The sequence below is a fragment of the Danio aesculapii genome, chromosome 17 (assembly GCF_903798145.1).
Source record: "Danio aesculapii chromosome 17, fDanAes4.1, whole genome shotgun sequence".
In the NCBI taxonomy this organism is placed as follows: Eukaryota; Metazoa; Chordata; class Actinopteri; order Cypriniformes; family Danionidae; genus Danio; species Danio aesculapii.
Window position 1 is genome coordinate 10,154,525 of NC_079451.1, and position 17,984 is coordinate 10,172,508.

A 17,984-nucleotide genomic window follows, 5' to 3' on the forward strand; every position below is an offset into this window, starting at 1 on the left:
GAGAATAAAAACAAAGAATAAAAATGATTTAAAACGGTTTAAATTGTGTTAAAACAGGTTTTAAAAAGGGAAAGACATAATACAGGCTACAGAATAATATTTTTCACTATATTGCATATAAGACGGGGGATTTTTAACTTTGGCCTGGTGACATTAAATAACACATTATTTCAATAATAAAATAAAAACACATAAAAAAGATTCTAAAATATTTTAAAATAAACATGTTACTATAAAAGTTATAAAATAAACATTAAATGTATTGCAATTAGAATTCAAATAAATAAATGATCAAACGTTTTACTAAACATAAACTGTTTGTAAAATGAGTAAATAAATGTGTAAAGTCTAAAAAAATAAAATAAATACAGTACTAATATGATTATAAATGTTTTCCAAATAGCCTTTAAACCATTTATATTGTATATTTTATACCATCACTTTTTATTGTTTAGTACAATACTTCCCTAAAATACTAAGAAAAAGAACTTCTGAGAAAGAACTGCAGGGGGGTTTTGTATTTAAAAGTCACTTGATTTCATCTTAACAATTGAAACAAAACTCTTGAACGCTGTAAGAGATTAAATGTTTTGTTTACCTGAAGGTCATGCAAGCACCAAAGAGCAAATTTGTTTTTGTGAAGTATGCAAATGTGTTGTTTTTGAATTTTGGAAATCCCTGTATGAACAACATTAACAAAAAAGAGAGAAAGAAAGAAAACAACAATATATGCATGGCCTGGCTTAAAATATTATTGTCAAGATTTTTTGAATTCATAATTAGTGGCAATGATTAATAAAAAGTATTTCACAAATCAGAATATACAATAACATTATAATCATTAAAAAGTAACCAATCTGAATATAAGTATTTTAAAATGTCAACTAAATATGAGACTTTAATGTTTAGAATATATATATACACACATCTAGCATCTTGTCACAAATATGTGAATGTTTAGAGAATTATGTGAAGTGATGATGAAATTCCACCACTTGATTATCCACTGATCGCATTAAGTCTCCTTAAAATATCCAGTCATCTAATAATGTTAAAGAGATAATTACTGTAGGCCTACATATCTTTCTACATATTTTCATTTTAAAATCATAGCCTACATATATAAATGAATGGTCTACTTACAGTCACATTTTAAACCATTTGCTAAATGATTTGCCTAATATTTATCATTTAAAAAGGTGACATTTTGTCACAAATGACATGCTACAATTGAAGAGTTTATTTTTAGAGATCATTTTTTATATTTTACATTGAAAAGTACAATGAAAAATGTGATTTATGCAGATAAAAACTAGCTTTTTGGTAAGTTTTCAGAAATCTTGAAAAAAAAAACTGAGTTATCTGTTTTTCCAAATGAACTAAGTTTGTCTGAATATGAATACCTTAACCTTAAATATTTTTTTTTTTACTTAAAAAAAAAAGAAAGACTTTGGGGTGACACGGTGGCCCACCGTTAGCACTGTCTCCTCACAGCAAGACGGTTGCTGGTTTGAGTCTGGGCTGGGTCAGTTGGCAAGTCTGTGTGGAGTTTGCATGTTCTCCCAGTGTTGGTGTGGGTTTCCTCCAGGTGCTCCATTTTCCCCCACAGTCCAAAGACATACGCTAATGGTCAATTTAATGAACTAAATTGGCCGTAGTGTATGTGTGTGAATGAGTGTGCGTGGATGTTTCTAAGTACTGGGTTGCAGCTGGAAGGGCATTCGCTGCGTAAAACATATGCTGGATAAGTTGGTGGGTCATTCTGCTGTGTCGACCCCTGATTAATAAAGGGACAAAGCCGAAGGAAAATTAATGAATGAAGAAAGATTTTTTTTTTAAGTAAAATTTTTCTTTTTTTAAATAAATAAATGAAAAGATTTTAAAAAGAAGCAAAATATTTGAGGATAGGACATTCCTATTTAGACAAACTTGAAGAGTTTGAAAGAAATGAAGAAATGTTTTACTTTAAAACAAAGTAAATGTTTTAATTGTTAACACTTTAACCTGTAAAATTGTTTGATTTTCTAAATTAGAAACTTCAGTGACATTAAATTAAAGTTTCATTTGATCCGAATTTTCTACAGGTTAACTCTATTATATTAAAAAATCTGTCATAATTCATTATAATAAGGGTGGCTTGAATTTTATTGATTTCGATTCATTTAACAATACGTTTAAGATTAATTGGCTGAAACAATACCCATCTAAACCAACTTCTATTTGGAATGTTTTCTCTCAACTTGTTTTCTCGCAGATTAGTGGTCCTCCCTTTCTTCTAATGTATAATTATGATATTTCCAAACTCCCAATTAAACTATCTAAATTTCATCAACAGGCTGTCTTTGCATGGGCATTAATCTATAAACACAATTTTTCGTCACATAGATGTTTCATTTGGAACAATAAAGACATTCGATTTAAGAACAAATCATTATATTATAGTAACTGGCTCAGTAATAAAATAATTTTGGTGCAACAACTGTTTAATAGTTAAGGACTTTTGTTTACTCAAAATTTCTTTCCAAATACCAGATACCTGTAACTCCAAAAGAATTTGTGATGGTGATGGGAGCCATTCCATCTGGCTTATTCTGAGGAACTGAATGTTCCCCAACAGTTACAGCATGTTCCTTTAATCCCTGCGACACTCCTGACAGTCAAATTAGTTTCTTTAAAAGAAACAAAAATCACAAAAGAAGATCACTATTTCTTGAGAATCTAACTTCTACTCAACACAGTATCTTCCTTTGGAAAAACTTTTTTGATAATCCTAACTGGGGCAATTCTGCCCACTACAATAAAAATTCTCTCACAAATGGTAAAAGAGGTTTCTTTTAAATAGATCTATAGGTTTTATCCTGTCAAGAAATTTATACAAAATTTAGAGTTGACACTGACTTGAGTGTGAATGCTGTCGAAACGGTGATACATTTGTTTTGGTCATGTCATTACATTCAGGAGTTTTGGAATAATATAGATTTGTTTGTTAAGGTGAAGATTCTACCAGAAAGTGAAAATTACTATTTTTGGGTATTCTAATTTGGACCCAAGAAAATATGCATTTTAATACATTTAATTATTTTCATTCATATTCTTTTCGGCTTAGTCCCTTCATTAATCTAGGGTCGCCACAGTGGAATGAACCACCAATTTATATTAAATTACTGCCTTAAGTAAATTTTACATTCACAAATGAAAATTCTCAAATAATAAACCTGCCTGTGTGGTCTTCATTAAAGATATGGAGAATTATATAAAGTTGATTTCGGCATCAACTCATAAGAAAGCTTTAAAAACTGTCAAAATATGCTCTGCTCTTAAGTTCTTTATACAAGTAATCTTAAATTAACCCTTGCATTTTGAAAAACCTTTAATGTTTTTCCCCTCTCTCTCTTCTCTTTATCTCCTTTGATGTTATTTTTTTCCATTGTTCCACGTGTCTTGTGTTTTTTTTGTCAATGTCACTTGTTGATTGATATTCTAATCAGGGGCGGATTTAGTGATTTTGGGACCCTAAACAATTCCAGCCAAGGGGCCCAAAAGTTCTAAATGCACCTTTTGTACTTAATTTTTTTTATATTATTATAATTTTGCAGGTTTTTATTCTTATATCATTAGATCTCATTTTCTATGTTTTATCATAAAGAAAAATAATAATAACAACAACAACATGTAAAGCACCTTATAAAACTTTTTGTATAAAAAAAGATTTGTTTTCTTAAGATGAATTCACAACTAAACATAATAAATGAACTATTTCGTTTTTAAAACTAAATCTTTACTGATTTGACTACTGGACATGTCCATGAATAAAAGTAGGGGACACATTTGCGCAGATGTAATAATTACGTGAAAATTTTAATTTAGACACTCACCGTACAAAATATGATAAAATACAATGTTATTTATATAATTTATAGTACTATTTATACTTAAGTATTTATTTGGGGGCCGTCAGATTTCCTGCTTGCTTATTGGTAAAATCCGCCCCTGATTGAAAGTTGTTTTTTGTTTCTGGATTCGGCAATAAAAAAAAATCTACAGGTTAAACGATTCTTTTGAACACCGAAAATGAACTACAAACGCACAGCGACTCGTTCAGCGAAGAGGCGTGTTTAGTGTGATCCAACCAATGAGATGCTCTACTGCAGCGTGATGTGAATGCTATTGGCCAGCGCCAGCGTCAGTCATTCAAAGACATAACAGTCAGTCACGCGCTTCAAGGCTAAACGAAAAATTCGAAGATGAATGACAACGATTTTAAAGTGATCTAAACACACCACTAGCCACGCGTTACTCTCACTCTAAAACCCTTTCCCAGAACAGCGTGTTTTAGTTCGTTCACACAAATAGCACTGACTTCCAATAACAGAAGATGAACGCTTAGTAATGTACGGCAAAGGGATGTGCATCGTCAGAGAAAACAAAATAACTACAAAACCCAAATACTCTATTGGTAGACTTCCGTAAAGATGTTACTTTACAGAAGCCCTCCCCGAGCTCCTGTGATGTCACGCCTGGCATGTGTTTTTCTGGCCATCGGCTGTGCCTCCCGCGAGCTCCTCAAGACACCGCTAGAAATGAGTCTCAAAGTCGGGATGTGCTCCTGAAAGTTGATGGCAAACTTTAAACACCGCAGATATTCGGAGGTGAAGCACGATGCTGAGGAGAGACACATCGCGCTCTTATCGGGAGGTAATGAGTCTCCAAATGCGGTTATTAACGTTAGATCCTGCAGGTTTTATTCATCCGGTCATGTGATTAAAACAGCTGACCGCTTCTCTTACTCATGCAAAATTCAAATAACTGTATTGTTTTTAATTGTCACTTGCTGCACCGTAGTTCAATGGAGAGGAGCGTCCTGAGACAGCAGAGTCCATCCGGGACAATGGTGTTTCTGAAGTGGAGCAAGATGATGAAGCCTGTGATCCTTTACCAGGTCCGAACTTTTCCTGTTGTCTGGTTCTGAATGTATGTCGACAGAAATATTTTAGTATTCTTATAGGTGAATTATATTTATAGTGAACATGTTTATCATTGATTTATAAACATAATTGGATTATTATCTTTAGATGTTGATTTGATAGACGTTTAATTGGTGCTGAAATAAAAGAAAATCATAATCATAAGGTAAACTGTTTTTACACACAGTTATCTATCTATCCATCCTTCCATCCATCTATCTATGTTCATTAAAATTTTACCCTCTTGAGATAAATAATTTATAAATGAATAACCTCTGAACCAATAAATATTTCCCTTCTCAGTACACAAAGAAAAGGCGCCGTGTCAGATGTCTAAAATAACAGTTTGTATGAGTAAATCCAAAGAGATGAATAAAAACTGTACTGATGAAAATCCAGAGGCCACAGATGAAAACCACAAAAACATCTTTTTGCAATTTTTGTGGACTTTGATGAAGCATTTTTAAAGACTGAAGTGTGCAGATTCTCATTCCTTTTGTTTTTCTTCTTAATAAATTGCATTTTAAAGAAACAAACTGCATTGTCCCAAAAAGTAAATTTGTAAAAGATAAATAATATGTAAATACTTCATAATAAGTAAATAAAAAAATAATCAAAACAAAAAGGTGTGTGTGTTTATGTGAAAAGAATTAAGAGACATCTTAAAAATTCACAGTTTCTGGAAAAATCTTTATGGATTTAGTTGTGGGTTTGAGTAAAATTTAAATATGTTTTTATTTTATAAAATGTTTCATTATTTTCCATAGTGCTCTGAGAACACTTCTTCTAAATTTAAAATTCGTCTAAATTTAAAATAAAATTTCCTGGTTTTTCAGTAGCAGAAGGCGGCCTACTTGGGTAAACTACAACAAAGTACAACAAATGTATTTTTTAGATCCTATTTAAATAATGCAAAAAAAACGCCATGATGGTGTTATATCAAAAAAAAAAGGAAAAAAATAGTGTGAGACTGATGATAGCAGCCAGAGAAGAGATTAACGTCAAATGTACTGTCCTGTCCATAGATGCTGCATTAGAAACACCTCACATAAGCGATAATTTGTTTTTTGAAATTGGATGCAAAGATGATATAATACAAACGTAAATACATATAAATTTACTTACTTTTTCAAAATATAAATATTAAGAACTTTCAAGGACTTAAGATGCTGATGACTAGGCTTGTCACGATACTGGAATTTGATACTGAAATTTTAAAAACGTCCATTTCCCGCGAACATCTGTAACCACAGATACACGGACACTGGAGCATTTTTAAAGTTGTAAATTAAAAAAATTACAAATAACTTTTATTCTAGCCGAAATAAAACAAATAAGACTTTCTCCAGAAGAAAAAATATTATCAGACATACTGTGAAAATTTCCTTGCTCTGTTAAACATAATTTGAGAAATATTAAAAAAAAAAAAAAAATTCAAAGGGGGGCTAATAATTCTGACTTCAACTGTATGTATATATCTATATGTATGTATATGTGTATATATATATATATATATATATATATATATATATATATATATATATATAGATAGATAGATAGATAGATAGATAGATAGATAGATAGATAGATAGATAGATAGATAGATAGATAGATAGATAGATAGATAGATAGATAGATAGATAGATAGATAGATAGATAGATAGATAGATCTGGAAAATGGGTTTCGGGAGTTATTACAACCTAACACACACCTCCTGTTCACTATTTCTGTTTGTTGTTAAAAAGCAGCCTGGTTAAGTATGTTAGCCACGCCCAATACCTCAGACAGATTTAATCTCAGAATTTCACTGAAAACAAACAGGAAGTGCCTTTTCAGATTTTAGTTTTAGATTAGAAGGTCAAACAATCTCTGTTCTTAATGACATGTACAGATGAATTGTTCACCACAAAACTAGCAATGTGAGCTAACAAAATCAATATGGTTAGTTTTGATTTCATGTGTACTTTAAATGTATTCATTGTGTCCTTATCAAACAGATTGCTTAAAATGAACTTTTATTATATATTGCAGATGACGATGTTGTGGATGGCAATCTAATGCCCATTGGCTTCAACAAAGCTTGCCTGAAGAATGTTTTCACAGTAATCCTTGTCCTCATTTACTTGGTGCTCACTGCGGTGGCTGTGTTCTTGGCCTACCAAACCGTTTCAGACTTCTTGGACAAACTCAACCACCCAGTGATGTCCGTTTCATACAAAGAGGTCGAAGAGTTTGCTGCACCAGGTGAGTGTTTCTATTTATAGGGTTAGTTCACTAAAGTAATGAAAATCCTGTTACTAATTACTCACCCTCATGTCATTCCTGGGACCTTTGTTCATCTTCAGAACACAGATTAAGCTATTTTAGATGAAGCACCCTCATCCTCCTTAGGCAGAAATTGTCCTGAGATGTTCAAAGTCCAGAAAAGGAACCAAAATTACTAGAGTTTATAGAGAATGTGCGAAAAAAAAGGAAATCTCCAGTGAGTGGCAGTTCTGTGGGCGCAAATGCCTTGTTGATGCCAGAGGTCAGAAGAGAAAAAGAATGGTCAGACTGGTTCAAGCTGATAGAAAGGCAACAGTAACTCAAATAACCACTCACTACAACCATATGCAGAAGAGCATCTCTGAACAAACAACATGTCCAACCTTGAGGCAGATGGACTACAGCAGCAGAAGACTACACCGGGTGCCACTCCTGTCAGCTAAGAACAGGAAATGGAGGCTACAAATACAAAACGCTGCCTGGTTTGACGAGACTCAATTTCTACTGCAACATTCGTATAGTAGGATCATGAAAGCATGGATCCATCCTGCCTTGTATCAATGGTTCAGGCTGGTGATGGTGGTATAATGGTGTGGGGGATATTTTCTTGGCACACTTTGGACCCATTAGTACCAATTGAGCATCATGCCAACACCACAGCCTACCTGAGTATTGTTGCTGACCATGTCCATCCCTTTGTGACCACAGTGTACCCATCTTCTGATGGCTACATCCAGCAGGATAACACGTCATGTCATAAAGCGCAAATCATCTCAGACTGGTTCCTTGAATATGACAATGAGTTCACTGTACTCAAATGGCCTCTACAGTCACCAGATCTCAATCCAATAGAGCACCTTAGGGATGTGGTGGAACGGGAGATTCACATCATAGATGTGCAGCTGACAAATCTTCAGCAACTGTGTGATGCTACCATGTCAATATGGACCAAAATTTCGGAGAAATATTTCCAGTACCTTGTTGAATCTGCCACGAAGGATTAAGGAAGTTTTGAAGGCAAAAGGGGGTCCAACCCGGTACTAGTAAGGTGTACCTAATAAAGTGGCCAGTAAGTGTAACCCTTTAAATATCTTTCATCATTCTTTTGTGTGCAGGAATTGTTTTATATCCTGGGAAGGCACAGTTATTAAGCTGCATGCATCACTATCACGACAACATTCCACCTCTTGTTGCTTTGGAAAAACTTGCGAAAAGAGAGTGTATAAAAGAGGAAGTCATCTACCATGGGCCGTATTCAAACCAGACAGAAGTATGTTTTTTTAGATCTGAAGTATTTCTGAAGAAATGTTACTATTAATAATCTTTTTTAATGTAACATTTATCTTTTTTTTGGCAACAGAAGCGAGCTTTGGTGTTCAGAGGGCCGACTGATGTGAGAAACCGAGAGCTTATATTCCTTCAGTTTAGCCGAAATGAAACAGAAGAGGATTTCAGCGCAATCAGTTACATGATTTTTGCTAAATTCAGTGACATGCTTGAAAGGTAGATCCTATATAAAACTGTTTACCATGAATTAGGTTTGTTTTACTGTTTAATTAAAATGCAGTTTTATTTCTAACCAGTTCAGATAAAGCTGCATTTATGATGGACTGTGAAAGGAACTACTCCATGTGGACCTTCTCTGGAGGCTTTAGGACGTGGGTCAAAATGTCTTTGGTCAGGACATCAGGCAGAAGAAATGAATCAGTAGAATTTAGACAGGAGGTAATAAATATTTGATGTTTTTGTCAACTTCAGCATAATAAAATGAATAGCATTAAAACGACCATAGGAAATGAAGAGATTGTGTTCTTTGCAACATTCACATTAGTGGGGTGTAGATTGAAGCTACATTTGTAAAAGTTAATGGTGCCATAGACTGAAAATCTGGATATACCTAGGCATAGCTGAATAAGAAGAGTTCAGTTCATGGAAATGGCCATACTGTGAACCTCAAAAACAATTCTTGTTCTCACGTAAATCACGTGACTGTAAATACACACACAATTTTACACAACAAAACGCAGACTGCGGCAATCCACACAGGATCATTAATTTACACACCCCAGGCTGCGGATTGGTCACAGCGTATCCTAGTGAGATTTTCCTAGCGTTTCCTTGTGAGATTACAACAATGATAAATTCCCCCTTTTTTCAGTCAATATAAGCTTCTATTAAACATACTATGCATGTGTGACTCTTATTTTGAAATTAGGACCAGCGTTATAGAGCTTTTTTTATTTTTATTTATTATTAACAAGAACCAGCATGTACAGTTTTCTTATACAACAAAATCAATTTACATTTCTTAAGAAGAATGGAATAAATGAGAAAAAAAATTTTTAATAAAAAGAAAAAGGAACAGAGGAGAGGGTACATAATTATCAAATTACATACAAATGTATTACGCACATTTTTCCAATTTTAGTTATTAACAAGAGTTAATAAATGCACTTTTACTACAGGAAATGCAATAATAGAGCTCTCAGGTAATGCAACTAGGCATGGAGCTCAGCTTGTTGTCAGAATGCAAAATTGAGGAAAGACATTCAGTCATTATTCAGTGCCCCCAAAGAGGCAGAAGGTCTTTTTAACTGTATCTTGTTAGTTTAACATGTGTATTGTGAAATTTGTCTCATGTGTTTGTAATGGGGCAACAAACACATATAAACGGCAGAATATAAGTGTTTATTGCATATTTATGCATAGTGTCATATCACTTTGCTCTTACTGTCATAGGGTTGTCGCGATACCATTAATCTTATGATACTATACCAGCTAAAGTATCACGATACCAAGTACTATTGCGATACTGTAATTCATAACTCAAACTATAAAGTTGTTAGAAATACTATATTGTTTGTTATAATAGGCCTACTTTAATGTAATTCATGATTCTCTTAAAGCCAAAAAGTATTGTTGGCTCATCACTTCACCTAAAATGTATTCATTCTTTTTGTTTATTTTGTATATAACTGACCAACAAAAATACATTAAAATAAAGAAACCAATTACAACAAATGAAATTTGTTACAAAACGAGCATTTTGTCAACAAAATTAGCCTTTATGAAGTGGTCAAAATTGTTTAAATGTTTCCTGTTGCTATTTCGGGTTTTTCTTTTTTTTTTCAGTCTCATCAGGTAAGAATCCAAAGTAATTCAAAATTTCACATTGAGTCGTTCTTTTAAAATGATTTTCTCGGTTGCTAATAAATCATATTAACAGGAACAGAAATGAACCGATTCAGATGTGCATTTGAACTGAAGTGTCAGAAAACGTGCAACAGGCTACCATAAAAGGCATGAATTCTACACAGTTTTACAACCTTAACGGGCTCCTCAAAATATTCAAATAAAATGATCTATTGTTGCACAAACATGAGCATTTTAGTGACTTTTCCACATGCAACATTATCTAATGTAGAGAAACCATTAGTGACAATACTACCGTTTACAAATTAAAGTGGCACCGCCAGTATTTTGGAGCAATAGTATCGCTATACTACCATAGTACCGGTAAAGCATGGAACCCTATACTGTCCTTTTTTTTTAGGTAAAAGCATTCCAATTAACGTCATCTGTTTATGCAGAGGTTGATATTAATTCCTGCCTCTGTTTTCGTGTATACATTAACAACACAAAATACAACCCTAAATACATTTCAGTTGGCCCGTTTTGCTGAGAATAATTATACTTTAGCCTATTTTTCATCCACAAGGCAACTCAGGTGAAAACTAGGTTACTCTTGCATAAAGATAGCTTACTCATTCCTTCTAGCGAAAATAAACCTCTCTACTGCATAGGTTGAAAAGATTGTCTTTTAACAGGGAATCTACTAAATTTGTTAAAATATTTTTTTGACAACTGAAGTATGATTATTTTGCAAATGTGTATTTCAGAGTACATTAAGCTGTGTGTATGTGATCAACAGACACGAGTTGCAGAGCATCAGAGCAGAGCTCATTAATATTCACAACCATTCCAAATATGGTCAAAACCAACCATATCACATTAGGGTCAATTGCTGGAAATGAATCTGTAAACCTATTTCTGAAGAATTTGTGCACTAATTAAAGCCACATACCTTCTATTTTTTTTAATCTATGGCAACTTTAAAGTGCTAAATGCTAAAATAGAGGATTTTTGGTTATGGTGGAAGCTCATTTCTGTTGTATAATAGGAATAATGAACTAGTGAAACTGGCTTTTATCTCACAATTCTGACTTTCTTGCAATTCTGAGTTTATATAGAATAATTTAAAAAAGAGCATATATTTCAGACTATTCAGACTTATTTTCACTATTTTCAAGGTTGCAAAATATAGATGATATATAAGATATATATTTTTTTATTGATAGAATCTCACAATTGTAGTATACAAATGCATAACTGTTTAACATCCCAAAATGAAAAGACAGAATTTTGAGGTATAAACTCTCGATTGCATTTTTGTAAACTCTGAACTTATCGAGTAAAGAAGCTCATAACTGTGAGATGTACACATAATTCTGAAAGAAAGTCTAAATTTTCAGATGTAAAAGGCGTCAATTACAAACCTGCAATTGTGTAATTAAAAAGAATTTTGAGATAAAAAGTTGCTTTTTTAAAAAAAATATGATATTCTGTTTTATTTTTAACCAACATTTTAATTCTAGTCTAGTGTTGTGAAGTACATTGACAAGAGGCCTCCACAAGAGCAAACCAATGAGCTTTTCTTCATTGTGTTCCAATGGCGAGATCCATTTATACAGCAAGTGAAAGATGTAAGTGAACACTGTCAAAAATTATTCTAATACATAATCAGATTCATTGTAGACAGTCTAATTAAGTGTGCTTTTATCTTCTTTTTAACAGATAGTGACCGCAAACCCATGGAACACCATTGCCATTTTGTGTGGCGTCTTCATGGCCCTGTTTAAAGCAGCAGACTTTGCCAAACTCAGCATTAAGTGGATGATCCGAATCCGCAAAAGACACTTAAGAGCAAAAATGAGAGAAATGAACCAAATCGGCTAAAATCTGACAACACTACACTTCTGGAGTTTTAATTAAGATCATCGAGACTTCTGCAGAGCCATTTCAGATCTACATTTTCCGGAAGAATGTATTACGTTTTAACTGGAGCAATTTTAACTGGATATTGTACAGTATTGTGAAAACTCTGAGGCGCATGATCAACAGTACAAGAGCAAAGTTTATTTGTGTTGTTTTGACACTGATATATTAACTATTCAAACCTTTTCTCCGTGAGATTGAGTTGGTTAAAATGATGACTAAGAAGGGATTTGGCTGACGCAAAAAAAAGGCTTTTAATGACAAGGGCCTTTGGTTATGTTGCATTTCTAGACCATCAATAAGTAACTCTTTTGCAATGTTTCCTTAAAGTTGGAGATTACTCTTCACAGCTGCTGTTTTCTATTAACATTTAGAGACATTTCTATAAACATCAACTTGAGATATGTTGTATAATTCCAAACTTATGAAATTATTTCCGTGATTTAAAATGTTCTGAAAACATTTATCATTTAGCAATCATTACAAAGCTATTTGTAATGGGCAGTTTGTGTGTTGTTACAGTGCTGTTTAACAATGAAATGACTGACTGGTGTTTGTTGAATTTTTAGATTATGTAATTCATGTAGTTTTTAATACTATTAAAACCACTTTATTCATATTAATATTACAATTGACAGGGCCTCAATGATTAAAAAATATTGATATTTAAACAATTTAACGTCTCAAGCACTAGTTTTGCCTACATTCTTTACTCTTTTTAAAGAAACCCGGCTAACAAAATGGTTGTTTATCGCTGGGAACGTTTTCTTTATGTAAATAGACCACTCCCTTTAGGTTAAGAAAACATCCCTGGAACATTCTCACAGTTTCTGTGTTTGCTGGAAAATTGCTTAAAAATTTATTCCAATGATGTTGATAAATCAAAAATGTTTAATGTAAAAGTATAACTTTGGCTGTTTTACACACAAAATGTGCTCTCATAATTTGAAACAATATGTTTTTCCCAATAATCCTTTATTTTGATGCTTTTATTTGGCCTTATTGAATTTGTTTACGTTTTTACCATAGACTGTTTTTACTTAAAGAAATGCAGACCGTTAGCTGGGGACTTTTACTTTAAAATTTGGGCGGCCATTTTGAATTATGCGATTTGTTTCCTTGTTCACAGTAGCAAGGCACTCATAACGTTACTAAGAAGCAAGGAATATGAATAGAAATGGTGTTTTTTTCGTGGAAATCTGAGAAATTCGTTCTCCGCGTGAATTGAGAGGTATAAAGTAAACACTTTTTAAATCCATTGTAGTTTTGCCACTTTCGTAACCCAAATGTGTGTTAACATTAGCCTGAATGCTAAACATCTGCACATTGAGCAACACCGCTGCACGTTTGAATAATTGCGCCCATTTATTTTTTTAACAGTCTAACTTTCTATAAGTTTACACTGGGATGTTGTCAAGTGATGTTAGCAGGATTATTCTCTCACATGCATTAACCAAAGAACTAATGCAAGCAACAAACATGCCTTAACAGGAAGGAGATAACGTTACCCACGCTAATAATAAGACTGCTTGCCTATTTTTCGGATGACCGAGTTAAAAAAATGTCCTTTTTAAATTGATAAAAAAATGCGACAAGTAGTTTAAAAACACGTTTTACATAATCTCAAAGTACACACCTTCATAACTTTGAGGCTCCTAGAAGCCCATTTCAAAATGAGTTTGTGATTAGTTTTCTCTTATAAGGATATTCCACACAAACATAATTATAATCACAAAAACGCAAGTGTCCTACAACCATCGTTGATTTAGCTTTAGGCTTGTTCTGTTAAAACATTTAACGTTTAAGCCTCCGAATTAGGTTACATGTACAACCATAAACAGCACGTTGTCCCAGAGCGCCAAAATGACGTCTCTCTTAAATGTTTGCCACTTTACAAACTAAACAGTGATCCAGAAAACACCAATTGGCACACAAAATACCACAGGCTTATGTTAGTGGTAAAGTTGGTTTTATTCGTACATTCAAAGTTTCTCCATAATCATATAATTTCAGAGAAGTATTATTTACAAATTCTAAACAGGGAAATCATATAATCAGTATGACTATCAAAGTGCAAATTATTCACAGTCAGTTAAATTGAGCTAAGGTTGTTTTGAAGTCATATTTACATGCAATTTCAGGCCGAAATATTCAAAGTAGCATAATAAACATTATACATACTGTCACAAGTTGTCACTGTTAAAAAATGAAAGAATGTTTAAATATGAAACCAACTTTTACCTCAATCAGGCGTACTCCTTTCGCCGAAAGCCATACATCATATTAGATACCAGTCATACTCTTTTAAACATACTCATGACGGACTTTTTTGACAGAACAGTAACCCATCCCTGTGAGTCTATGTAAAATTTAAGAGTTGAAGTTGCTAATATTTAGTTTCTTTAAATTGAAAGAATCAAATATGTTATGCTCCCAATTAGGCATGGCTCGGTATAAGTTTCTGATGGTATGATAACCTTGGCGAAAAAAATCACGGTTTTACAGTATTGTGTTTACTGCTGTAAAATATATATATTTTTTAAATGTCTTGGTAAAAAAAAAAAACTTTTTCCCCATCGAACACAATATATTACATTTTAGGAAATATTTATAATAGTTTGGATCAGTAAACATGTCAGGCTACATAATTAAAATAAACCATTGACTTCTGTTATCTTCATTACCTTCAAAAGAACAGATTTCCTTACAACATATTAAGAAAACACTTAAAAAAAACCCTCTACAAATACTTTAGAAATGGTATAACAAAACATTTTGCGATTGTAAAACATTGACTTTTACAAACTGCGGTACACCTTAAAACCGGTTATCGTCCCATGCCTACTTCCAATATTTTTTTCGACAAAAGGACAATTTGAGTATTTGTTTTAATCTGTCCTGTATAGATCCTACAAATAGAGGTAAAGCTGGTTTTATATTCAAATATTCAGACATTCTCCTTAATATAATTAATATAATTTCAGAAAAGTATTCTTTTTCAAATTCTAAATAGGGAAATCATAATAGCAGCCAATGACTATCAAAGTACAGCATTGTTCACAGTGAATTAGATAGTGTTAATGTTGTTTTGAAGTCATCCTTGCATGCTAATTCTGATCGAATATTCAAAGTAACATGGTTAAGAATATAGGGACTTCTAAATGAACGAATGTGCGAATATAAAACCAACTTTACCTCTATGTCTCCAAGGTATTTTTGCATTGTACTGAAACTACACTGCTGTTTTATTTGATTTTAAGATGTGTTAAATGTGCAATAGGTCATTTTCTTCAGAAAAAAATTTTGTTATGCTGGTTGTACGTCTCATCACATCCTGATGGCAATTATTAAATTAAGTGGTCCAAACGTGCTTATATGTACTTTAATACTCTAAGGAAGGTTTAGAACCAAGGAAGGTTCATCCAATCAAAACATTCAATCTGAACCAAGGGTGTAGATTTGCTCTTGACATTGGTGGGGACATACATGCATAGAACAGCACAAATTGTCTTTCATGCTTTTAAAAACATGAAAAAAGGCTTTAAATACTTAATAATATGAATATCAATTATTGAAACACGTCCCATGCTGCAAAAGTCAATTTACATGATTTTACTGTAATCTGGCTTTGAGGATGTATGAATGTAGAGAAATTTAGAGAGGCACGTGATGCAATTTAACCGTTTTATCGCGATTATTATTTTTGATGATCATGAAAGCCAAAATCGAAACTGAATTAATTGCACAGCCTTGGTTAATGTTATTATGGTGGTGGACTCCAAACGAAGTTGACTTTAAAAACTTGAATCTTTAAAAACCAGCTACTGGACTGGAAAAATTCCTTTTGGTGCTTCTCACATCCAAACTTAATTACAGCTGTTGTTAACAGCATAAATAGGCCCAGCCAATCACACTGTCCTTATGTGTTTGATGGCGCATTATTTTATTTTGAAGGTGATTACATTTTTGGTGTGGACATTTCAGTAATTGCTGGAAATTGGTGGGGACACATCCCTCCGTCCATGCTAAATCAATGACCCTGGTCTGTACATTATGATAGGCTCTCCTACCTGCTTGTAAAAATATATAATTGTATACCTCTGTAGTGTGCAGCCTGTACAGAATCGATAATGTTATCAGTGTGTTCGTGGTTCAGAGAGAGAATGCCAGACAAACATCTGCAACCTGCCTTCTTTTTTAAGTTTGCTATTGTAATTACTAACCTTTCTATAAAGTTTTCTCACTGGTGAATGTTGCGTGATGTATTGTAGTTATGTTGTCTAGTGTGCATTCAGGAGGTGTGGCTATGGATGACGATTTACAGGGTGCTTTGTGTGGCTTTCAGTGCTGTCAGGCTAGCGTTAGCATTTTCCAAGATCTCCTATTCCACCTTTAATTAAACACTAAACTTAAGTCTTTTGCTGAATCTTGTAATGACTGATTCTTTAGATACTGAACAACTGCTATTAGATTTAAAAATGTAAATGTTTGTTTTCAATTGTAAATGTCATGAGGAATTAATAACAGAATGTGTTTCACTCAACTATCACATTGATTTGAACTTTATCATCAGATTTATGGCACGTGTTATGTTTTCCATTTAAATCCAAAACAGTGAAGAGTGCAGTCACTCATATGGAATTAAATGGACACAAATATTATTTTATTAGAGAAAAAGGCTTGTTTTGTCAAAAGCAACACTTACTGACATCTTAAATAATGTTTTTCAATGACACGCACCTGCTTTATAAGATCTCAAATTAAAGGTGTGTCCCGATTTATTTTTATTATTTTTTAAATTTTTTACATTTTTTTTTATAAATCAACACTGTCAGACACTTATTAGAATTGTAATAAATCAGCCAGTATGAGGGGCAGTTGTCACTATAAATGACCCCCTTACCACAGTCCACCTGTGGATAGTACATCAGTCTCAGACAGGTTCAGTACATTTTGTTGTTTTACAATATTTCAAATACACTCTTGGTAAAATATCCTGTGTCAAAATGATCAATGCCATTATCCAATTTCAAGGGAATTTATTCAAATTTTTTAGATAATTTCCCCCCCTCCAGAAGCACTTGATGCACGTAAGCATTGAGCATTAATAGAAAAACTAAATGGCTCCGATTTTTTAAAAAAATGCAAAAATATGTGAATCTTGAGAACAAACTTTTGAAACAATACCATACTCACTGTTTGATTTAACACACTAATTTATAAATTCCATAATCTTGATTTATTAATTTGAAAATAACTACAAATTCAGGTTCATCAGATGAATATTTAGATTTTTAAAGTTTATTTATTTAAGTTTTTATTGCAAAGAGATATAGTGCATCGGGAAAGTATTCATAGCGCTTCACTTTTTCCACATATTTTAATGTTACAGCCTTATTTCAAAATTGATTAAATTCATTTATTTCCTCAAAATTCTACACACAATACCCCATAATGACAATGTGAAAAAAGATTTTTTGAAATTGTTGCAAATTTCTTTAAAAAAAATAAATAAATAAAAATCACACTTATAGAAATATTCCCAGCCTTTGCTCAATACTTTGTTGATGCACCTCTGGCAGCAATTACAGCTTCAAGTCTTTTAGAATATGATGCCACAAGCTTGGCACACCTGTCTTTGGGACTTTTTGCCCATTCCTCTATTCCTCAAGATCTATCAGGTTGGATGGGAAGCGACG

At 33.0% G+C, this 17,984-nt stretch overlaps 2 protein-coding genes across 2 annotated transcripts in view; both read left to right on the forward strand.

The window, feature by feature from the left end:
- Positions 1-4,417: 4,417 nt before the first annotated feature.
- pacc1 (proton activated chloride channel 1) lies at positions 4,418-12,941 on the forward strand. Its single transcript, XM_056476951.1, has 8 exons — positions 4,418-4,695; positions 4,843-4,939; positions 6,997-7,209; positions 8,346-8,500; positions 8,591-8,733; positions 8,814-8,955; positions 11,886-11,993; positions 12,085-12,941. The coding sequence occupies exons 1-8, from the start codon at positions 4,660-4,662 to the stop codon at positions 12,244-12,246; spliced, it is 1,056 nt and encodes a 351-aa protein (XP_056332926.1). The 5' UTR covers positions 4,418-4,659; the 3' UTR covers positions 12,247-12,941.
- A 471-nt stretch (positions 12,942-13,412) lies between these two features.
- Positions 13,413-17,984, forward strand: part of znf106a (zinc finger protein 106a) — a 34,814-nt gene continuing 30,242 nt past the window's right edge. The window contains exon 1 of the mRNA XM_056476570.1: positions 13,413-13,516. The gene's annotated coding sequence lies outside the window, so the exon portion shown is untranslated. The remainder of the gene's footprint in view (positions 13,517-17,984) is intronic.

Coding starts and splice junctions, on each gene's coding strand:
- pacc1 (XM_056476951.1), top strand. CDS start 4,660: ATGCTGAGGAGAGACACATCGCGCTCTTATCGGGAG. Junction 4,696..4,842: donor CATCGCGCTCTTATCGGGAG/GTAATGAGTCTC, acceptor GCTGCACCGTAG/TTCAATGGAGAGGAGCGTCC. Junction 8,956..11,885: donor CAGTAGAATTTAGACAGGAG/GTAATAAATATT, acceptor TTTTAATTCTAG/TCTAGTGTTGTGAAGTACAT.